At 41.9% G+C, this 24,720-nt stretch overlaps 1 protein-coding gene across 1 annotated transcript in view; it reads right to left on the minus strand.

Annotated features, from left to right (window-relative positions):
* The window catches only part of UBE2N (ubiquitin conjugating enzyme E2 N), a 39,477-nt gene extending 26,309 nt beyond the window's left edge, over window positions 1–13,168 (minus strand). Inside the window, exon 1 of the mRNA XM_061125805.1 lies at window positions 13,011–13,168. Within this exon, the coding sequence (XP_060981788.1) occupies window positions 13,011–13,040 (30 nt within the window). The 5' untranslated portion in view covers window positions 13,041–13,168. The remainder of the gene's footprint in view (window positions 1–13,010) is intronic.
* Window positions 13,169–24,720: the final 11,552 nt, after the last annotated feature.

A 24,720-nucleotide genomic window follows, 5' to 3' on the forward strand; every position in this document is an offset into this window, starting at 1 on the left:
CTATAAAAGAGGGACACGTGCAAGTTCTATTTTCTTCTTTCATTATGTGTGTGTGTGTGTGTGTGTGTGTGTGCGCGCGCGTGCACACACGTGCTCAGTCATGTCCAACCCGTGTGACCCCCATGGACTATAGCCCATCAGGCTCATCTGTCCATGAGATTTTCCAGGCAAAGATACTGGAGCAGGTTGCCATTTCCTACTCCAAGGGACCTTTCTGACCCAGGGATCAAACCCTTGTCTCTGGCGTCGCTAGCATTGGTAGGTGGATTCTTTACTACTTCGCCACCTCAGAAGACAATAAACCTAAATAATTGCATTTTACAGTCCTACCTGAGGTGCTTAAGGAGTGAAAGCCTGCTCACTGATGAGGACTAGCTTCTCAGCTACCCGAGTCCCACTGCATACTAACGCAGTAAAAACCTGCTGGTGCGATCCCTCCAACAAAGGGAGACGACACTGGACTTCTACATGACCCGCTTAAGGCCCGGTTACAACTAATCCACTATTATCAATGAAGCAGTAGAAAACAAAAGGCTAGTGTATCTGTGCAGGAACCACGAGGGCAGGCATTTTAAAAAGCGTATATGGGGAACTTTCCTGGTGGTCTGGTGTTTTAAGACTCCAAGCTTCCACTGCAGGGGACAGGTTCAATCCCTGGTGGGAAACAAGCTGCATGGTGTAGCCAAAAAAAGAATGTAAAATAAAACAAAACTTAAGCATATAAAAGGCACTCAAAACCCTGACCCAAGTAGTGTCAAGTACTGTATCTGTCAGATTACAGAGAACAAATTAAAGTATCTTTTCACCAGTTGTAAAAAAGAAAGAAATCTTGCCATTTGTAACAATGTGGATAAACCCAGGGATACAACGCTAAGTGTGATAAGCCAGACACAGAAAGGCATGGTGTCACTTATGTGTAGAATCTTAAAAAAACATTTGTTTAAAAACTCCTAACAGATTAGAAAGGTGGTTATCAGAGTCTTGAGAGGAGGAGGGAAAGAGAAGATATGATTAAAGGATATAAGCTTTCAGAAGATAAATAAGTTCTGGTGACCTAATGTACAACATGCTGACTACAGTTAATACACTGTATACTTGAATTTGCTAGTAAGTATTCTGACCACCAGAACAAAAACAACAAAGGTAAGGACAGATGTTAGCTTGTGGTAATAGTTTCACAATGTATACATACATCAAAACATCACCTCATATACTTTAAATATTTACATATTTTTATTTGTCAAAAGTTAAAAAAATTTTTTTCACTACGATGACTCAATTAACAATAGGACATTTGTTTCCTAGAGTGCCTTTACAGGATCCTAGAAAATAAAGCAAATGACTTCAATTTTATGCCTGATTTTCTCTTCATGTAGAAAACAGTATGCTGGTTTCTAAACCACAATATACTTGATGCTAGAAATATAACCAAGATGACTACAATCAAGATTCTCTAAGAAGAGAGAGAAAAAAAAAAACCCAAACTCAACCAACACAGAATGCTGGGCAGTAACACTCATACGAAGGATGTTCTCTTGCCAACGTGGCGTAATTCAAAAGTTAGAAAATACATCATTTTAACCTGCAAACACCATCAGTATCAGAAGTTGTACAGGAAAGGGGAGACAAGGAAGGAAATGCCAATGAACTAAGAAGAAAAGACCAATTCGTGAAAACGCCTTACCTGCCAAGTCAAGGAATATGAACTTGAGCCTAAGCTCTCCAGGATCACACTGGGTATTTTTAGAATAATGTGGCAAGGTGGAAAACGAAGAGAGAGAGAGAGAGAGAGCATGTACATGTGTGTGTAAGTGAAGATAGATGAGTTCTCTGATTAATGCAAAAACAAAAAGTACAGGAGCGGGTAACAGCCCACATACAAAGAAAACTGGAAGGATGAGAAACAGGAATAGGTTAGGAGAAGCAGAGGAATTTCTGAGGTTCAATCCACTGGCTTAGTAACAAACGGAATGTCTAAGGGGGTGGGGAGAGAAGTAAATGGCAGGCAACTCAGTTAATGTTAACGTAATTAATAAAGAAACACTGGAAGTACTGATGCAAGGGAGGGGAGACAGCAAAATGAATATATTCCACCGTAAAATAAAAATTGATTTTAAAGTGTCTTCAAGTCATCTAAGTAGACTTGGTAGGCAATTGGAAAGACCTGAAACCCAGGACAAAGGCCTTCTTATTAATTATACTGGAAAGCTATATAAAATTTCAGAATACTGCTACTACTTAGCAGTTGTGCCTCCCCCCTACCCCGAGAATTGCTTAAGGGCCAATTTAAAAGCCAAAAAGGAAAATCAGTTCTAAGATTAAATAATCATAGCTTCTTCTCAATGCAAAGTTTTTAAAAAAGTATCAGATATAATGGAGGCCCAGAGAAACTGACTCGGCCAAGGTCACATAGTTTCTTAATCCTTGAGACAAAAATAAAAATCAATGATGGTTCCTACTCATTATTTACCAGAACTGACTCAAATTTCTCAGTATCCAGCGATAAAATCCAATCTTTTTTTTTTTTTGGCTTTGCTGCTAGGCCCAGCAGTGAAAGTGCTGAGTCCTAACCACTGGACCACCACCAAATTCCCGAAATTCAGTCTTTAAAAATTTACTGCTCACTGACAATTTAAAAATAATAATGGCTCACAAGGCTAAAGAAATTTCTTAAATTTTCTAGAGCAATGCAGATTTCAAATGTGTTAGTTTTATGGAAACCAACAGATTTAAAACTTCTGCTTTGCCTCATTCAACATTTAATTTCTTTATTTATTTAGAAAAACATCAGCCAAAAAAAAAAAAAAAGTTTTTAAGGGAATGAAGTACTGACACATACTACAATATGAATTAACCTTGAAAACTTGCTCAGACACCAAAGCCATATTATTTGATTCCATGTATATGAAATGCCCAGAATAGGTGACTACATAGAGACAAAGTGGCTAAGTGGTGGCCAGGGGTTGAGGGAGGAAGGAGAGAGAAGAACTGCTAAAGATGGAGGGTTTCTTTTTCCAGGTGATGAAAAAGTACTGTAATTAGATAGTGTTGACAGCAACACAACTTTGTGAATATGTTAAAAACACAGAATTATACATTTTAAAAGAGTGAATTTTATGATATGTGATTTGTACATCAAAAAATGGAAGCATCTGGTTTTCCCTTCATGTTCAGTAAGTTTTCATATTCATTTTTATCTATAAAGTGGAGATCAGAATAGCAAAATAAAGCAAAGGGGAAATAATTATCCATATTACTTGATTATTTTTAGTATGTAACATTCTATATTACCATATTAATTGGATTTTTAGTAAATGACTATAAATCCATGAACTACGCTTCTAAAGAAAAAAAACTTCAAATTAAAAGACTGCATATGAAGTGTCTGTGGGCCAAGCGAGTAAGTGCTGACTCATGTTACGGTTTTAGCACTGCTCAAGTGTCTTCCTAGAGTCTGGTATGTCTAACCTGGAATAACATTCTCCCCACACTCCACTTTTCCGCTTATCTTTCAAAATCAGCTCAAATGTCACCCCCTAAAAACCTCGTTCCCTATACCAATCTTGAGGGGTTTCCCCATCCACAATGCCAGGTCTTCAATGTCCTCACTGATGCCTTTGTTTTCTACATATGAGAAGGTAGCTTTACATGTGATTTTAATTCCACCACCTTCTACCTATCTTTGCACTGAAGCCAAGCACATACAGGCCACTGTTTCTGCAAGGTGCACCCTACAAAATCACGTGGAGATCTTAAGACAAAGCATAACAGAAAAACAAGCTGGGGCTGACAACCCAAATAACTCTGGTGCACAACCATAAACTAACTGCTCAGATTATAAACAAGTCTTCACAGAAAATATCTTCTAGTTCCTACCACTCAATTCATCAGCAACCTGCCCAGTTAAACGGGGAAAAGATTCTGATAAGAAATAGACAAGGTCTGGCCAAGTGTTCAGATTTCTAATCACAGTCAGCGGCAGGAACCTGACTTCAGATTGCAGCACTTTCAGTTTACCCCTTATCTGAACCACAACAATAAAGACAGGGTAGACAGTACTGGGGGGAGTGGGGGGTGGGTGGGCAAGGCGGGTATTACCTAATGGGGATAGCTCTTTTATAACTAAACGTAAAAGACTTCAAAAGGTTTATAGCTGTGAATCACTGTGCCATCCACTATGAAAAGAAATGACTTTTTAAGGCCAAAGCAAGAATAACACTATGCGCAAGTGTAGGGGGAATTTTACTGGAAAATACTTTTCCTTAGTCTCTCTGAGGCAGTGAGGAAATTAAGTAGGTACATACCCTCCCCCTTGAGTGGAAAACACAAAATTCAATTTAATGTGAACGAGTGTAAGATAATCTATTTTTAGGCTTACTGAATGAAAAAAATCTTGTTTAAAACTCACATTAGAGTGGTTATGGTCCAAGGCAGTGATACCTCAAATGTATTTTCCTATCTGCTCTTTAGTTCCTTCTCACTGGAACCCCAAACGTCCCCAGACCCAGGGACCCAGGAGGGTAGGAGAGGATCCTGCCGCCCCAGAAGAGGCATTCCATCTTGAGGCAAACTACAGTACTAAACAGGACTCATGCAAAAGCCTCTAATTACACTACAATAAGGCACTACCCACCACCCATACTGGATTTCTGGAATATATTATGCATTCATTCTCTCTCTCTCCCCGATTCTAGCTTTCGTATATGATAGTCCCTCTGTCCACTCTCTCCTTCCTTCTCTTCAAGTTTAAAAATATTCCTCAACAGATACCTTTCCTCTGACTATGGTACACCCCAGGTTTTCCTTCTTTCATAACACACCTCACAGTAATTTCTTGTTTCACAACTCCGTTTCACCAGACAGGGATACCTGTCTTGTTTACCTGGTTTTGTGAATACATATTACGAATTCAATAAATGGCCATTTAATTGAACTGAAACATGTTTTATGAATGGATAATAAAAAGACAGACAAATCACAATGTTATAGAAGACTGAAATTTGGCCCTGGGCCCTTTCTAGCTTACCACAGCCACTTTTGCTGTCCAATGGTAAGGGGTATCTCTAATTTTCTTGAAGAGATCTCTAGTCTTTCCCATTCTATTATTTTCCTCTGTTTCTTTGCACTGTTCACTTAAGAAGGCTTTCTTACCTACCTTTGCTGTTCTTTGGAACTCTGCATTCAGATGGGTATGTCTTTCCTCTTCTTTTTCACCATTCGCTTCTCTTCTTTTCTCAGCTATTTGTAAGGCCTCCTCAGACAACCATTCTGCCTTTTTACATTTTGTTTTCTTGGGGATGGTTTTGATCACTGCCTCCTGTACATTATGAACCTCCGTCCACAGTTCTTCAGGCACTATCAGATCTAATCCCTTGAATCTATTTGTCATTTCCACTGTATAAGGGAATGGCCAAGCGGTTTTCCCTACTTTCTCCAATTTAAGTCTGAATTTTGCACCCTGAAGTTCAAGCTGGAATCCAGACTGCCGGAAGAAATATCAATAACCTCAGATATGCTGATGACACCACTCTAATGGCAGAAAGCAAAGAGGAACTAAAGAGTCTCTTGATGAAGGTGAAAGAGCTGGCTTAAAACCCAACATTCAAAAAAACTAAGATTATAGCATCCAGTCCCATTACCTCATGGCAAACAGATGGGGAAAAAATGGAAACAGTGACAGAGTTTATTTTCTTGGGCTCCAAAATCACTGCAGATGATGACTGCAGCCATGAAATTAAAAGACGCTTGCTCCTTAGAAGAAAAGCTATGACAAACCTAGACAGCATATTAAAAAGTAGAGGCGTTACTTTGCCGACGTAAACAAAGGTCGGTATAATCAAAGCTATGATTTTTCCAGTAGTCATGTACGGATGTGAGAGTTGGGACCATAAGGAAGGCTGAGTGAAAAGAATTGATGCTTTCCAACTGTGGTGCTGGAGAGACTCTTTAGAGTCCCTTGGACAGGAAGGAGATCAAACCAGTTAATCCTAAAGGAAATCAACCCTGAATATTCATTAGGACTGAAGCTAAAGCTCCAATACTTTGGCCACCTAATGCAAAGAGCCAACTTCTTGGAAAAGACCCTGATGTTGGGAAAGACTGAGGGCAGAAGGGGATAAGAGAGGATGTGATGGGTGGATGACATCATCGACTCAATGGACACGAGTCTGAGCAAACTCGAGGAGATGGTGAAGGAAAGGGAAGCCTGGCATGCTGCAATCCATGGGGTTGCAAAGAGTCAGACACGACAGAGAAACTGAACAACAGGGTAAGGGGGGAAAGGGGATGGTAATCCCAATGACCCTTAAAGGTCACTAAAAACACACTGACTTGACAACAATAACATTTGCCTTGGTACAAAGAAATCTTAGAAAGCTATGAAAAAATAAAAAGCACCCATTTCTCAAGACACAAAGATAACATCTGTTGCCTTTCTTTCTAGTATTTTTCTAGACTACAGAACCTTCAATCACTGGATAGTAGAAGTCTTAAAAACAAAAACCGATTTGCCCAAAACAGACCAAACCTCTGATACTGGCATATTGTGAGGGCACTGAAAACAAATGCTATCCCATGCTAAGTCGCTTTAGTCAGGTCTGACTCTGCGATCCCATGGACTGTAACCTGCCAGGCTCCTCTGCCACGGGATTTCCCAGGCAAGAATACTACTAAAGGAGTTTGAAAATATGAAGACAAAACACGTCAACATTAGATTCCAAAATCAGTACCTAAATGTACTTCAAATCATAGCCAAATCCTAATTATTCAGAAACATCTGAGTTACAGGCCAACTCCAAATTATAAAAATGTCTATCCCTAAGTATCCTCAGAGGATTTTACAATAGCTACATCCAGAATTTTAACAAACATACAACACCCTGAATGGTGAGGGGTAGCTCTTGAAAAACTAGATAATGAAGAATTTTTTGTAGATTCCCAGTTCCCCAGTTCTTCCAACCACATGTTTAATAGTTTCTGTCACCAGAAATGCCAGGGCCACAGATCTCACTCTCTTAAGACTATGGTGATCCTACATCCTACGTAATCTACAAATCAAAGATGACTATTTAACATTAAAAAACAAAAAAACTTCACTTGGGAAGCATTTAAAAAAAAATGCTATGATTTTAACTGACATTAACTGAATCTCTATTTTTCATCTCCTAATTTGTATATCCACACTGATGTCCTATATTACACTTGCAAAGAAAATAAACCAAAAAAAAAAAAAAAAAAAACTTTAAATGGGGGAAAAAAAGAATCCTTATTTCTTGATGTAACACTGCTACATACACTATGCCTTTCAGATCTATTTTGGTTTTAGCAAGTAAAATCATGTAACATATTAATTAAGCATCCACATCAGAAGTGTGTTAACTAGAATTGTAATGTCCAAAGCCCCTGCTGAATGCCATCCTCATTATCTTGGTTCTGCTGTTTATTCCTACAATGTTTATGCATCCATAACTCAGACTCAAATGTATGTTCAGAATCCATACCACTTGAATCCAAGGCAGGGAAGTTATTTTCTTCTTAAATCCATTTACACACAGGTAAAACAAGTCACTATAGACAGCTCAGGGAGAAAAGTAAAAATACTGACTTGCCAGCCAGGAATCTTAGTCATCCAATTTCTTTGGCCTACAGTCTCCTCATCAGAGAAGTAGAAGGATAATGTTCTCTACTGTATACAGCTGGAAGTCATCACAAGTGTGGAAAAAACTCAGAACCTCTATAAAGCAAATGCAAAATATTTCTGATACAATTATTTAGAATGCTGGATACTCAGGAAGTACTTAATAATTTGACAAAACTCAATTTCTATTGTGTGAGAGTTGATCAATCTGGGCTGAACAAAGTGCATGACAAAGAGGAGCTTAAAAAAAAACTCAACTGCCTATTTTTAACCTACTTTCAATTATGCCTACATTCCATAATCAAAACATTAGGTAGTATATTAAACAATATCCATACAGCCTGAAAGTTTAATCACTACCAAAAGTAGTTCAGGGACTCTAGCCTGGAATCCACGGAGACTGAGAGAGTTCACAAATAAGCCTGTCAAGAACCTGAATCCCCAGAAGTCATATGGAAAAAATACAGCTGACTGTACTAGGAAGAAGCACAGAAGATTCCTAAATTGGGACAACAACCAAAAGAGCACCACACTGTTTCTACTCAAATTTTTACTACATGGGGTTATCTGCTTCCTAAATATGTTTTTTACAATTTATAACAAGTGCATCTTCAGATCATTTTAAGTTTTTCATGCCTTTTTTTCTTAAATGGGGAAAAAAAACATTATCAGCCAAAGATTTTTAGGGTTTAAAAGAGGGGTTGGTTTTCTGAATTAGTTTTCTTACTAAAAACTACCTTATGTACTAACAATATGTATCAAATGATATTAAAACATGTATCACTTTTAGTGACAAAAACCCTATTTTTTCAAAATAAATATTATTAAAAAACAGAACTCAAGACTCAGTACAACACAGATTAAATTTTTAAGAATTTGAAACTAAACCTCAAGAAACAAAAAAATAAATTCTAGGAAAAACTGATGAAACTCTAATCTCAGAAAGTTGGTTTGCTAGGTTTTAATCAAATAAGTCAACTCCTTGAGTAAGTTAGTAACTGTTTGCTTAGGCTATAGTTTATTGATTTCATGATTAATTTTGAGAAGAAAATTAAAGGAATGTCATTCTGTCAATGTAACATGTACAACAAATAAATTTGTTTTTAACCAAGACACAACTACAGATCTCTTTTATCTGTTCCCAAAATAACTCTGGTTCTTTATGACAGATAAATTAAGGAGGATCTTTTATTTTAGGGAGCTTTCACTCTATGTAACTTTAAGCTTTAATTGTTCTGTCATTTTTATATAGACTAAAAGACGTTTAGCCCAGGGAAAAAAGAGGGAAGAAAAGGAAATTCTATAATTCAAGCTAAACACATAACTGCCAAGATTCAGTGTAATTAATGTATTTGCAAAATATCACTGTGTAAGACTACATCACAGCAGTTTGTATAGCAAATACAGGGAACAATCTAGAAGTTATCAATATGCAATTAGTAAAATTAAGGTCTAACCACTTCACAAAGCAGTCCTTTAAAAAAAAAAAATTAGTCACCTCAAAGAAATATTTAGGGGCAAACGGAGGAACTATGGTATAGGATTTACTCCATGTGTGTGTGCTAAGTCGCCCAGCGGTGTCAGACTCTGCAATCCTTTTGTATGCAGCCTGCCAGGCTCCTCTGTCCACGAAAATCTCCAAGCAAGAATGCAGAAGTGGGTGGTCATGCCCTCCTCTTGCATTGGCAGGCAGGTTCTTTACCAAGAGCGCTACCTGGGAAGCCCATTTATTTGGGGAGGAGGGGAACAGGCCTAACATATACTCACTAAGTCTCTCTGGTCTTTCAGGAAAAACAAACAATAAAAGTTGTGGCTGCCTGGGGAGGGGAACTAGAATGCTGAATAACAGATGAGTCTTACTCTTCCTCGATGTATCCTTTAGAACCTTTCAAAGGTGTTCTATGTATTTCCTAGTCAACAAAAGACTGATTTGTTTTTAATGAATCTCATGGGTAGAATTAGAAACTTTCAGCTCAGACATCAATTCAGATAGAACCTACAGGGCAGTAACAATAAATTATATAGAATAACTCTCCTGAAGTTTTCTTCCAAAGAGATTGAAGAGCATTCATTCAATCAGTATTTCAACGTCTAGGCATTAGATTTGTAGATTATGTGTTCGAAGTATCTGAGCAAAATCCTGCCTTCATGGAGTTTCATGGAGAGTAGAGAGAGAGAGTAAATAATATGACTTTGAGTAATGATGGGTGCTATACAGAAGAGAAGGAAATGGGGGATAAAGAGCAATTATGGGGGAGGAGGGAGGACCGTGTTTTAGGACAGTTTAGGTAAACCTCTCTGAGGACAGGACACGTAAGAACTGAGTAATACGGCAAAGTAAGCAATGTGATAAACAGAAGGCAAGCCCTGTGACTGAACATGCAGAGCCTCTCACTGTTCAGGGTACAGCCCAGCAGCAGGATGGCTGCAATGGGACGACCCAAGGAGAGAAATGTGGGAGGTGGTCTCAGAGGGAGGTGGGTCCCAGATGCATGGAGAGCCTTGTAGCTAGGAGGAAACAAAGTCAAGACTTTAAATGCAATGAAAAACCTCTGTGGAGTTCTGAGTGGGAGAATGACTAGATTTATATTTTTAAAAGTAACACTAGCTGCTGTTTAAAAGATCAATACAGTAGGCCAGGTAACAAATGATGGAACTGAATAGTGGTTTCAGAGAGATAGGGAAATGTATCTGATTCAGGGTGGGTGTGTGTGTTAGTCACTCAGTCATGTCCAACTCTTTGCAATCCCATAGACTGCAGCCCACCAGGCTCCTCTGTCCATGGGATTTTCCAGGCAAGAATACTGGAGTGGGTTGCCATTTCCTTCTCCAGTAGATCTTCCCAACCCAGGGATCAAACCCAGGTCTCCCACATTGCAGATAGACTCTTTACTGTCTGAGATTTGAAAAATAGAGCCTACAGAATTTGCTGCTGGATTAGACATGGGAATTTGACTGCAACAGCAACTGGGTGAAGAGTAATTTAAAAAATCATCTTTATGTGTATAGTTACAGTTGTTATGGTACTTTTACATGTATTATGTCACTTCACAATAACAAGAGGCAGGGGAAGGTCCCACTGGGTCAAGATCCAAGTTCTGCCTCCTCTGCCAGCTTTGAAAAGCCCTAGGAAAAGTCCTTTGAATGGATTTTTGGGCCACAAAACGGTATCGTTCAGTTCACAAGATTTCTGCAGGTACCAAGTGGTTGAAGTCTTTTACAAATGTAAATAATGCCCTTTTTGAGGCAGAAAGCATCACACTGGCCAGTGAGAGACACTGTTCCCATCACTCAAGACAGCAGTGCTGCCCCACTGCCACCCCCACTATATTCCACATAGAACCTGGTACTGTAGTTGACAGAAAAGAGGCAAACTTCTTAATTCTGATATAAAAAATAAACGTGTTCACCAATTATGGAAAAGCCTACATAATATAAGCATAGGCACTAGGGGAAAAAAAAATTGTATACTCTTTCAATCCATCCTACAAACTGGAGGAAACAGTTCCTTTTGCTATAAATAGCATTAAAGTAAAACCACCTCTTACAAGATAAAATCCCAACCAAGGAAACTTTCACTAGAGAGATGTTACCACCAAGACTTCAACTTATTGCTTGAAGTCCTATCTTTAAGTTCATATACAAAGTCCCACAGAATTTATTTTTCCCATCCAAGGCTTTCATGTTATTGCAGAATATATCCAGCCTTAAGCAAAAATGGAAAAATATACGTAAAGTCTTTAGTTCATTATGTATTTTTGAGAGTTATCTTGAATGTCAACGTGTACTGCGTACTTAGGTCGATAATCTGAATAACAGTAAATAAAAATCCAAGGATATTTGGTGTATAACCCCATACTCCATCCCTCATGTTCAACTGAGGCCTCAATAAACATGACTATTGCGGCCATGAGATTCTATTACAACTAAAACCACATCGTAAGTACCCTCCAAAGCACACAGCCATTAAACTGCCTTGGACAGAGTCGAAGACAAATCTTTAATACAACGAATGAAGGTTTGTTTTATGCAACACTACGAAGGGTCATATCATTCAGATTCCAGAGCACAATGACAATTTGTTCTACTTCTGTACTTTCTAGTAAGACTTTCTACCTTACAAAACACGTCTCATTTCTCTAAATCAAGAACCTTTAGGTCAAAGACACCCCATCTGAGATATATTTCACTGCAACTGCAGAAACACTACACAATACATCATCCTTCAACAGGTCTATCACCGCACTTAGCTTGCATCTTCCCCCAAACTTTAACAAGTTAAGTTAAATACACGTTCACCAGGTTATAGCAAGCAAATGTTTTTGCAATTTAGGTACTTGAACTCGCATAGTGAGCAACACAGAGGTTCAACTAATTTCCTTCATTAAAAATGACCAAAAATTCTCAAGGTTTTGTCTTCGTGGATTTCAAGGAACATTTTACATCTGATCATTTGATGTTTCTGTAAAGAACTTACAAAACCAAGATGAATTTTCTATGGTTTCATTCGTACTTCTCAAAGTATATATTCATAAGAAACCAAAAAACGATTTTAATAAAGTGCAGGAGATCCAGAGGCAAAATATTTCACAAGGTCCCCCACATCTCTCTCCCCCACTTCCCGCCCGGTCTCGCGTTAAAACTATTTCCTCCCAACAGAAACAGCTCTAGAAGAGTTTGCCAAGCAGAGCAAAATCACTTCGCTGAGATAACAAACGGAAACGCATTTAAAGCAGAGGAGATCGCGGAAGCGAGGGCGGCCGGGCGCGGAGCCCCCACGTCCCCGGACCCCAGCAGCAAAGGGCGAGCATGTGCCGGCCGCTGCAGGACGCGCGGCCCTCCCGGAGCCGCCTCCTGAGGCACAGGGCCCCGCCCGGCCTCACCCTCCCGGTTCATTCATTCTGAACCTGCGGCTACCGCACCCCTGCACTCCCGCCCCGGCCGAGACGGGGTTCCGAGGCCGAGTGACCGCGTCGGGCCACAACCCCTGCCCGGAGTCCGGGCCCCGCCGCGATTCCCGCGCGCCCGCGGCCTCTGCTCTGGGGTGGTCTGAGAGGCCGCGGAGGCCCGCTCCCAAAGCCAGAGCCCCGCAACACCGCAGCCCCACCCTCCGCCTAGGCGCAGGCCAGGCCTTCCCCGCTCGCGGGGCGGCCTCCTGGGGGCCCCGGATCCCCGCCACCCGGCTGCCCCACTGCGGCCGGAAGTCTCCCCGGCGCCCCCTCCCCAGCACCCGACTTCCCTCGCCGCCGCGTCCAAACCCTCTCCGCGCTGCCTCGGGCCTCCTACCGCGGGCCGCGGGCCGGAGAAAGCGAGGGGCCGCGCCGCCCGGTCCGCCGACAGGGCAAGAGCAGAGCCGGGAGGCCCAGGCGGTTACCTTGATAATCCTGCGGGGCAGCCCGGCCATCTTGTCAGATCCCGAGTTCGGCCTCTGGTCTCGTCTCCGGCTCCGCTCTCCTCACGCACGAGTGGAAGTCCCAGGCTCCACTTCCGGGGGACGTTGCCGCGCCCGCCGCCGCCGCCAAGGCCCCTCGGGAAATGTAGTTCCTGCTCGGGCGCGGGCGGGCTTCCCTCGGACTTGGCCCCCTCCCCCGCGTTCCCCGCCCCAGCCCCGGCTTGGGGGTGGCGGAAGTGACGCGCGCGGCGGGGCAGGGACTTGGGGGAGGCGGCGCGGGGCGGCGCGGAGCTCCGGCTCTCGTGGCCGAGCCTGCCGCGCGCAGGTGGGATTGAGTGCTCCGAGCCCCGCAGGCTCTTATCCGCGGCCACGCCCGCGCCAATGGGCGACATAACAGAGGCCTGGCAGTGGACGTAGCCCATTCATCGGTTCGTTAGCTCATTCAACGTTACTGCATTGCGCGCGGTCTGGGCGGGCGGTGGGCAAAAGACAGGTCAAATTGATCGCGGGCTCCTTGCTCCAGGGGAAGCGAAACACCGAAACTCCCAAGTATGGGTCTCGAAAGTTTTCCAGTAAAACTCTAACCAGATTTTTAGTGCTTAAATTTCGCATAAGTCGAGCCTTTTCGATACACCCCTTAGTCCTAGGAAAGCTAAAAGCAAAGAATTTGGAGAGAGTTGGGGACGGGGAAGAAGAATGGTTTCTGAATGCCTGGCCCTAGCAGTTGACTTGCCGACTGGATCGCTGGAGGAATGACCTAGGAGAGGATTAGAGAGTAATTCCTAAAAGAAGGATTACCCTTAGAGTGCCGGCGTGCTAAAGGAGGATTAGAGTGAGGGTACCCGAAAATTGGATTGTTGGGGAACCATTTCGTAACACCCTGATGATTGATTGCTTGCTCTGTGGTGGGCTTTTTGCGGTATTATTTTCCTTTCTCGTCAAAGCAAACCTTAAGGTGCTTCCTCCACTTTACAGATGAGGCTCAGAGACATTCACTTTCCACAGGTTGTGTGGGAAGTTTTGTTCCGCCAAAACATGGACCCCTTAACTACTTAGCTACGGAGTTTCCTAGCCCAGTAGCACAGACAGTAGACGGTGACTAAAAGAGTGCCCGGTCCTATGTTAGTGGATGAGGATACAAAAAGGCTGACCCTACCTTCCAAGAACTTAAAGAGTACAGTGGAGAATAGAGACACGTCAACAATTACAATTCAGTGCGTTAAGGGCCGTAGTAGAGTTTCCTTCAAGGTGTTATTTGAACACAGGCATTAATTGCCTGAGAAGTCAGAGAAAGCTCCTCAAAGGAGAAGTGACATCCTTAAGGATGAAGAAGCATGTAACTGACTTGGTCAGGGGAGCATGCCAGGCCTAGAAAGCCTGTGAATTGCATTGAACTATAAGAAAAAAATTAGTGCATTAAAGAATAGAAAATATGAATGCAAGAAACCTAGTAAGAATAATAAGAGAAAATATCATTAGCGTGATGCTAAATGATTACATGGACTATCTCATTTAATGATAAAGTGTATAAGGTAGGCTGTCTTATTACTGTTGTTTTTTAGATGAGAAACCAAGCCTCAGAGGCAATAATGAGAACTTTGAATAGCTAAAACTCTGAAACGAGTCGTTCTGTCATTAGGAGAATTTGGGAAAGTAAATGACATTGGACAGAGATACTGGCAGAATATTTTAGAGAGGTCCAGGAACCCACCTTGATAGGAAGAAAGGCGGAGTGAACATGGGATTAGAAGGGTTCTAGTCCAGTTATCTAGTGCATAAAAATTCAGCTTCACTTTAGTGCCGAAAAGGACAATAATCATTTATTTAGTTCTTGAATCTGCAATTTGGGCAGGGCTTGGCAGGGAAGGCACATCTCTCTACATGCTGTGTCAGCTCGGGTAGCTTGACTGAACCAGAAGCACTTCCAGGATGGCTCACATGGCAGGCAAGTTGGTACGAGCTGTTAGTCCTGCTCCAAGTGGGCCTCTCCCTGGAACAACCTCGGCTTCCTCACCGCCTGGTGGCTGGATTCCAAGAATGAGTGTTCTAGCAGGCAAAAGTGGAAGCTGAATCACCTTTTTTTTTTTTTACCTAGCCTTGGAAATCAGGTCGCATCACTCCCGCCATAATCTATTGGTTGACTTCTCGTGGTCATAAAAACCCACCCAGTTTGAAAACTAGGGGACATGGCCCCCCTCTCTTGAAAGAAGAGTGGCAAAATTCTAGAAACTAGCAGAGTATACATATGATAGAAAATATGGTTGTGGCCAACTTTGAGAAACACAAACTGCCACAGGTATATTTGTCACAACGTGTTTTCAAGCCACCTGCCTTAGAATCATCCACAACGCTGGTTAAAATAGCATTCCTGGAGCCCTTTTCCAGAGATGCTAATTTTCTAGGTCAGTGCTGAGGCCTGGAACTCTGCGTGTAAACATCACGGGTAATGTTGATAGATCCTAAAATTTGAGAATGAAAGATTCTGAATAAACAACAAAAATGTCAGTGCCTTCTTTTGGCTATTCTGTATCAGAATGGATAATGAGAATCATGGAGGTTAAGAGTGAGGGCACTGAAGCCCCACCTAGATTTGAAAACAATTTGCTTAACTTGTCTGATCTTTTCTTCACCTATAAAGTGTACTTCATGTGCTTATTGTGAAAGTTCAATGATATACAAATATACCTATTAAGTACTTAGAACACTTCATAACATATAGGGCTATTATTTTTGTAATCTTGATGAAGGCCATGTATAGTTTTCTATAGGAGACCAGATTTTTTTGTAAAGCACTTTAAGCAACTAGTTCTTTTGTATTTTGGGCTATGCTGGGTCTTCACTGCTGCATGCAGCCTTTCTCTAGTTGCGTTGCTTGGGCTTCTCATTGCTATGGCTTCTCTTGTTGTTTTGACGCAGGTTCTCGACACAGGCTCAGTATTTGTGACCCACCGACTCAGTTGCCCAGAAGCATGTGGGATCTTAGTTCTCAAACCAGGGATCAAACCCGTGTCCAGATTCCTAACCACTGGACCACCAGGGTAGCCCAGGAAACCAGATTTTTAAAAACTTGACAGTATAGCTTGTTTGGCCAAGATCAGTTTGATGGCAGGAAATTCTCTTAGATAAATATTATATATATAGTATAATATGTTCCCCAGTGGCTCAGCAGTAAAGAATCTGCCTGCAATGCAAGAGACACAGGAGACAATCTCTGGGTCCGAGAGATTCCCTGGAGAGGGCATGGCAAATGGCCACCCACTCCAGTATTCTTGCCTGGAGAAGCCCATGGAGAGAGGAGCATGGTGGGCTACAGTCCATGGGGTCACAAGAGTTGGACACGACTGAAGCTGCTTAGCATGCACGCATATATATATATATATATATATATATATATATATATATATATACACATGAATGTCTTTACCCTTTTTTCCCCCCTTTGAGAACAGCTCACACTATACTCATCTGGAAAATAAAATCCAAACTTCTGATTCATGTAAGTCCTCTAGAACAGGATATATTTTATTTTATTTTTTCATTTATTTTTATTAGTTGGAGGCTAACTACTTTACAATATTGTAGTGGTTTTTGCCATACATTGACATGAATCAGCCATGGATTTACATGTATTCCCCATCCTGATCCCCCCTCCCACCTCCCTCTCTACCCGCTCCCTCTGGGTCTTCCCAGTGCACCAGGCCCGAGCACTTGTCTCATGCATCCAACCTGGGCTGGTGATCTGTTTCACCCTAAATAATATACATGTTTCGATGCTGTGGAACGGGATATATTTTAGAAGGACAGGTTGCCACAGGGCTGAGATGCAGTGTTTCTGCTCAGCCACAACTAGAGAGACTTGTGTGTCACAGTGAAATATCCCACATGATGCAACAAATATCTTTCATGCTGCAACTAAGACCTGATTCAGCCAAATAAATATATACATAAAAAAAGAATGATATACAACTAAAGAAAAAAAGGGAAAAACTAATTTTAAAGAAAGAGAAAAAATGAAATCATGTACTCAATATTCAAAAGATGCCTGTCCATGGTATTAAATAAGTAAGAGCCACCAAATAGCTTCACTAAACTGAACAGCACTAGGCAGAACTCTTAGCTAGTTAATCTTTTTTTGGCACTTCATCAGACCTCCTTCTTGTCCAGGTTTTTTTTTGTATTGTTTGTTTGTTTGTTTTTCCCCAGACTCTGCTCCTTTCAGAACTCGAACTCCGAGGGCCTTTGCACTATAATACAGGAAAGAGGGCCCAAGAATGCTGTGTTGGATAATTTAGAGGACTCCTGTTCAATGCAAATCTTACTCCTAAAAATACTATTTTAGTGCTTCCGGTTCCTTCCCCACCCCCGTCCCACAGATATTTCAGATGTTCACTGCATGCCCGCTAAATCAGTCATGTCTGACTCTTTGTGATCCATGGACTGTAGCTCACCAGGTTCCTCTGTCCATGGAATTTTCTGGGCAAGAATACTGAAGTGGGTTGCCACAATAGCAGAAGCATATGTACTATGCAGGTAATGTCTTACGACATTTATACCTGAGCTCCTCAGAGTCATGGATCTTCTCTATCTTGGGTATCTCTGGATCCCTGGGACCTAGCTCAGGGCCTAGAGCATCAGACCTCCCAAAAAGAACTGGTCAAGAAATGAATCCGTGAGTTCAGGCTGAAGATAAGCACCTGTTTGAGAACAGCTGCCTAAATTCCTCATCCATAAGTGATTGCTTACAGAAAACACGGGATGTTGATGTTCATCCCTAAACTTTTCAAGTTGACTTCCTGGAGGACAACAGAGTTGTGTTTTTTTTTTTTTTTCTTTCACAAGCTGTCTCATGCTTTTTCAAGACAGAGTAGATCAGTTTGGAAAATGATAGATCGGTCATCTTTAATAGAGGTCCTGTTTCCATTATGAGCAATAGTCTTCATGCAGAAGTATTTGTTGGCAATACACTTTTTGTTTCTTAACGAATAAGAAAACTGTTTCGTGGGCGATCAAGACAAGTGTCTGTGAGAAGAGGGTTCGTGAACACTGACTCAGGGAGGAAGTGGGTGGGGGAGGAGGAAAAGGCTGCACACAGATTTTAGAAAAGAAAAAAAAACAAACCCTGCGGCTTCATATTCGTGACCTCAACATAAATAGCTGAGCACTTACAAAGTGTTAACCCACACAATGCCGGCCTGTGAAAAACAACCGAGTGAGGTCATCCAGGGTCGTAAGAGCACTATCTCAAGGTGGAAAGACTCTGGAAGGATGAGACCTAAGAGGATCAGGGGAATAAGACTGGCCTTTTTTCACCACTTGATGCTTTACCAAGCATTTTTGAATGCTATCTTACCCACAGGAAGCTTTAAGTGCATGCACCCCTGGAGACATTCAGTTCAGTTCAGTTCAGTCACTCAGTCGTGTCCAACTCTTTGTGACCCCATGAATCGCAGCACACCAGGCCTCCCTGTCCATCACCAGCTCCCAGAGTTTACTCAAACTCATGCCCATCAAGTCGGTGATGCCATCCAGCCATCTCATCCTCTGTCATCCCCTTCTCCTCCTTCCCCCAATCCCTCCCAGCATCAAGCATCAGGGTCTTTTCCAATGAGTCAACACTTCGCATCAGGTGGCCAAAGTACTGGAGTTTCAGGTTCAACATCAGTCCTACCAATGAACACCCAGGACTGATCTCCTTTAGGATGGACTGGTTGGATCTCCTTGCAGACCAAGGGACTCTGAAGAGTCTTCTCCAACACCATAGTTCAAAAGCATCAATTTTTCGGCGCTCAGCTTTCTTCACAGTCCAACTCTCACATCCGTACGTGACCACTGGAAAAACCATAGCCTTGCCCAGACGGACCTTTGTTGGCAAAGTAATGTCTCTGCTTTTTAATATGCTATCTAGGTTGGTCATAACTTTCCCTCCAAGGAGTAAGTGTCTTTTAATTTCATGGCTGCAATCACCATCTGCAGTGATTAATTGGAGCCCCCCAAAAATAAAGTCTGACACTGTTTCCACTGTCTCCCCATCTATTTCCCATGAGGTGATGGGACCAGATGCCATGATCTTAGTTTTCTGAATGTTAAGCTTTAAGCCAACTTTTTCACTCTCCTCTTTCACTTTCATCAAGACATTAGCCCCTCGTTAATTCTGGATGAAGGAGGGTATTCCTTTCTTTGGGCCAGTTCCCAGTGGAAACAAGATTCCAGAGGATGGTGACTCAAGGGTTGGCCAGAAGCCTGACTGTGGAACAGGAGCTCTGAAAGCACAGCTTTTCCCCGGCCCCTGTGTGTCATTCTTCCAGGTTTCCCAGAGAATAGCTGCCCAAGGTGACTCCACCTGTGAGCGCTTACTCAGCCTACCCAGCCTAAGCTCTTTCCCCACATCTTCTCCCCTGGTGTGCCCTGCCCAAGTTTCTTGTCAGAACACTCCCATCACCTTTTTTCCTCCACCCATCACTGATCTCTCTCCAGTCCTACTGATCTGTCAAACACGTCTCACTTGTGTCTCTTGCTTTCTGCATAAAACTGCCGGCCTGCTTCCAGCATGATTAGAAGTGTTTTGAAAACTTTGTTTTGCTTTCCAGTATAATGATTTGGGCTATAATATACTCTGAAGCAGAGGTTTTCAAACTCTGGAGTGCTAAGCACCTCAGGAGCTGGCGAAACACAACAGGTGCAGGACCCCCACCCAAGATCTTGAGTGCAAGTCACAGGCGCCTGTGATTTTAACAAGCTCCCTCAGTACCACTGAGAGGTCCAAAGCTTGAACATCACTGTCCAATATTATCTGATCTGCTCCAGAAGGCAAAACAGTTATAAGACCAACCTTGATTTATACTTCTCTTGTTCCTGTTTTTCTAATTCCTTTTGGCCCGATACCCATATCTTTCCTCCTATCTGTTCTAATTCACTTGGTTCAAGTGTTAGGTATTCCAGATTGCTGGGTTTTGAGGAAGCCAATAAATAAAACCTAATTTAGGTTCCTGAAATTATAACCAGTTGAAAGAGATGGAGACCAAAACATTGCCTTCATTACTAGTAAAGCTAATCATAGAAAAGAACTCTAAGTCTGTAGTACTTTGAGCTTATTAATGGTTCCCTAACCTGCTTCCCACTTGCAGGCATAGCCACGCAATTGTTTAGCATGGTCAGGCAACTTCAGGCCCCTTAAACCAAGACAGAGGAGATGGGCAGGCTTAGAAGACAGGCTGGGGAAAAGAAAGGAAGAAGAGAAAGAAAGGAGGAAGAAAGAAGCAGAAAAGAAAAGAGAGGGGAAAGAGAGGGAGGTAGAGAAAGAGAAGCGGAAAAGAGACACAGCTGAGAGGACCCAGTTCTTTATTTTAAATTCACCAATTAGAAAACTTACTCCTGTTACCTTCTAATCACAAAACCAACTGACATTTTCTTAACCTCCTGCTTACTTTCTATCTTGGCTCCCCAAAGGCAACCTCAGCCCACAGTCTGGACAATCTCATCATTGCTCTGAAAATCCCGGAATCCATCATACCTATGTTCTCTCTATCATTTTCACATCTTGTTGGCTTGTCACTGATGTCATGTTGCCTTTTTACCCACGCACATTCTTACTTGCTATGCGTCTAGCAGTAACATAATACCTAGCACATATGGCCTCTTCCTGCCTTCATTCTCTACCTATTACTGTTAGGTCCTCCCTAGGAACTGTTTTGTTGTGTTTTTTTTTTTTCTTTTTGAGCAAGATAGGGGACTTGCCTGGTGGTCCAGTGGTTAAGACTCTGTGCTTCCACTGAGATGGCATGTGTTCAATCCCTGATTGGGGCACTAAGATCCCACACGCCCAGGGTTCCTGGGCGCAGGCATAGAAATTGACTCCAAGTAACAGATAAGGTAAACTCCGGGAGTTGGTCACGGACAGGGAGGCCTGGCGTGCTGCCATTCATGGGGTTGCAAAGAGTTGGACACGACTGAGCGACTGAACTGAACTGAACTGAACAGATAAGGAATTTATTGGGAGGACCTCTGGTGGTTCATATGGTCATGGGGAAGGCCGCAGGCCAGGCTCAGAATACAAAGGGTGCTGACATTCTGGAGCCGCACAAGGACGGGAAGCTGGGGACTCACTCAGCGGTTTCCTATTGGGTGCTTCTCCCATGCCATCCTCCACGTATGGTGCTCCTGAGTCCAGAGCTTCTCAGATTCAGATTCCCATTTCTGACCAGGGGGGGCTGATGTGTATGGGAGACTTGGATCTAATTTCACCTTATACTGACATTCAAATATTATCAGCTTTCAGCCCTTTCCTCTCTCCCTCTTCCTGAATACGTGGTGACACCAATTGTTTGAGGCCTGGTACAACCTGCAGGCTAAACTTCAGTCCGCTAAACCAGGTGCCATTCTTCCATCTCTTGCCATTCATCTCTGTTCTCGTTGTTTGAGTATAATTTTGGAAAGTAGAGGACAAAAACATCTTTATACCAATAAAAGCATTTTTGGTGTCTTTGAGGTAGCTTTCCTGCACAAGGAAATTATCCACAGATTAGTTTAAGTAGCATTGCTTTAATTAGCATTCAATTTACTGAAATGAGAGTAAAGTCTAGTTTTTCCTAAAGTTCAACTTACTAATCTTATTATTCTGCTAATTAGACTAGCAACTAAAATAAAACTCTTTTAAGGGAACTTTCCATAAAAGAAAATTAAATACATACATTTGAACATTTTAAGTTGCACCTGTAAATTTTTTTTTTCATTTATTTTTATTAGTTGAAGGCTAATTACAATATTGTAGTGGTTTTTGCCATACATTGACATGAATCAGCCATGGATTTACATGTGTTCCCCATCCCGATCCCCCCTCCCGCCTCCCTCTCCATCCCATCCCTCTGGGTCTTCCCAGTGCACCAGCCCTGAGCACTTGTCTCATGCATCCAACCTGGGCTGGTGATCTGTTTCACCCTTGATAGTGTACTTGTTTCAATGCTGTTCTCTCAAAACATCCCACCCTCGCCTTCTCCCACAGAGTCCAAAAGTCTGTTCTGTACATCTGTGTCTTTTTTCTGTTTTGCATATAGGGTTATCGTTACCATCTTCTTAAATTCCATATATATGCGTTAGTATACTGTATTGGTCTTTATCTTTCTGGCTTACTTCACTCTGTATAATGGGCTCCAGTTTCATCCATCTCATTAGAACTGATTCAATTCTTTTTAATGGCTGAGTAATATTCCATTGTGTATATGTACCATAGCTTCCTTATCCATTCGTCTGCTGATGGGCATCTAGGTTGCTTCCATGTCCTGGCAATTATAAACAGTGCTGTGATGAACACTGGGGTGCACGTGTCTCTTTCCGATCTGGTTTCCTCGGTGTGTATGCCCAGGAGTGGGATTGCTGGGTCATATGGCAGTTCTATTTCCAGTTTTTTAAGGAATCTCCACACTGTTCTCCATAGCGGCTGTACTAGTTTGCATTCCCACCAACAGTGTAAGAGGGTTCCCTTTTCTCCACATCCTCTCCAACATTTATTGCTTGTAGACTTTTGGATAGCAGCCATCCTGACTGGTGTATAATGGTACCTCGTTGTGGTTTTGATTTGCATTTCTCTGATAATGAGTGATGTTGAGCATCTTTTCATGTGTTTGTTAGCCATCTGTATGTCTTCTTTGGAGAAATGTCTGTTTAGTTCTTTGGCCCATTTTTTGACTGGGTCATTTATTTTTCTGGAATTGAGCTGCAGGGGTTGCCTGTATATTTTTGAGATTAATCCTTTGTCTGTTGCTTCATTTGCTATTATTTTCTCCCATTCTGAGGGCTGTCTTTTCACCTTGCTTATAGTTTTCTTTGTTGTGCAAAAGCTTTTAAGTTTAATTAGGTCCCATTTGTTTATGCACCTGTAAATTTAACATACTCAATTTTCTTGTTCAGCCCTTCAGTTTTCTGATAGGTAAACATTACCAAACATCTAAATAATTCTTATAAATGAAAAACAATTTAAATACAGTGAGTCATCTGTTAAGTATTCTAGCACTGCTTCCAAACAATATAATTATTTCACACTTTTCAACATAGAGTCATAAGCCTAGATCAGTCACCTAATGACAAGTTCAAACTGGAATCACAATTTATGGAAAACACAAGAGACTTGGGAACATGTTAAAGTTTGCTCCAAGATGTACTCATCAAAACCCAGATTGTGGGAATCTCTACCAGACAAACACCTTGTTTCTTTACCAAAGAAGTGCAAGGAAAAAGGAGAAAGACAAATAGGGAAGGAACTCTTAAATGAAAAGAACTTAAAACCTGATATTAAGCAATTGAAAAGTGTGGATCTAATTTGGATCTGATTCAAACAAGCAAACTCAATTGAAAATATGACATTCATGAGCCATTTGGAAAGCTGCATGTTGAACCCGCCTGCCAATGCAGAAGACAGAAGAGATGTGGGTTCGAGCCCTGGAGGGAAGATCCCCTGGAGGAGGGCATGGCAGTCCACTCCAGTATTCTTGCCTGGAGAATCTCATGGACAGAGGAGCCTGGCAGGCTACAGTCCATAGGGTCACAAAGAGTCGGACACAACTGAAGTGCCTTAGTAAACACATGCACTGAGATATTTATAGATGAAATAATAGGCTATTTGAGATTTGCTTCAAAATAACTGTAGGAAAAGATACATGGTGGGAGCATAGATGAAACAAAATTGCCCATGAGCAATTGTTGAAGCCAAAGGAGGGGTGTGTGGTGGTTTGTTATACTTTTATTTCTAATTTTGTATGTGTTTGAAATTTTCTGTAATAAAAAGTTTTAAAAAATTAGAATCAAAGCTAATCTGTCAGGCCACAAAGCAAATTTAACAGTCCAAATTCTCATATATTCTAAATACTTTAATATAAACACAAAAGATACACGTTTGTGAATGCATTATGTTCTCAACCCTAACTGGAAAACAATACTACCTGTGGGTTTGATTCATTTATTTAATGATTTATTTTTGGTTGTGCTGGGTCTTCATTTCATGGCCTTTCTCTAGTTGCAATGAGCAGGGACTCCTTCCCGTTGCAGTGCACAGGCTTGTTGTTGCAATGACCCCTCTTGTGGAGCACAGGCTCTAGGGCATGCAGGCTCAGAACCTGCTGCGCTTGGGTTTAGTTGCTCAGTGGCACGTGGGATCCTCCCGGACCAGGGATCGAACCCATGTCCCCTGCAATGGCAGGCAGAGTCCTATCCACTGTACCAACCGGGGAAGTCCACAGGTGTGTTTGATTTACATCATCATTTCTACACATCATTCCAAATTCTCTGAGGAGCTAAAAGTCACTCACACTGAAGGAAAGAAGAAACCCCCACGTACCTTGGGGTAACCGACACAAGCATCTGAGACGCCTTCTAGGCTGGTTGTGAAGGTGAGGTCTGGAAGTGCAGTCTTCCAGGATCTTCTTCCGCACGACCTGAAGGAGAAGCAGAGCCCCCTCGTATGGTCACCACCCATACCCTCCAAATGGAGTGTTACCTGAATTCATGTTACACATATTACCTAACTTACCAGTGTGATGTGAGCCTCCAATCTCCTACCCAAGCAGTTTCACTTATTTGATTTATCACCATATTCAATGAAGGTATTACTGCTCAAAGCTATTCAGAATTCTTCTCATATTCCATTAAAACTGGAGGATCATACTGTTTATATGTAAATAACATCCAATTGGATTACCAGTCT

This window comes from Dama dama, chromosome 3 (assembly GCF_033118175.1).
Source record: "Dama dama isolate Ldn47 chromosome 3, ASM3311817v1, whole genome shotgun sequence".
NCBI classification, from domain to species: domain Eukaryota; kingdom Metazoa; phylum Chordata; class Mammalia; order Artiodactyla; family Cervidae; genus Dama; species Dama dama.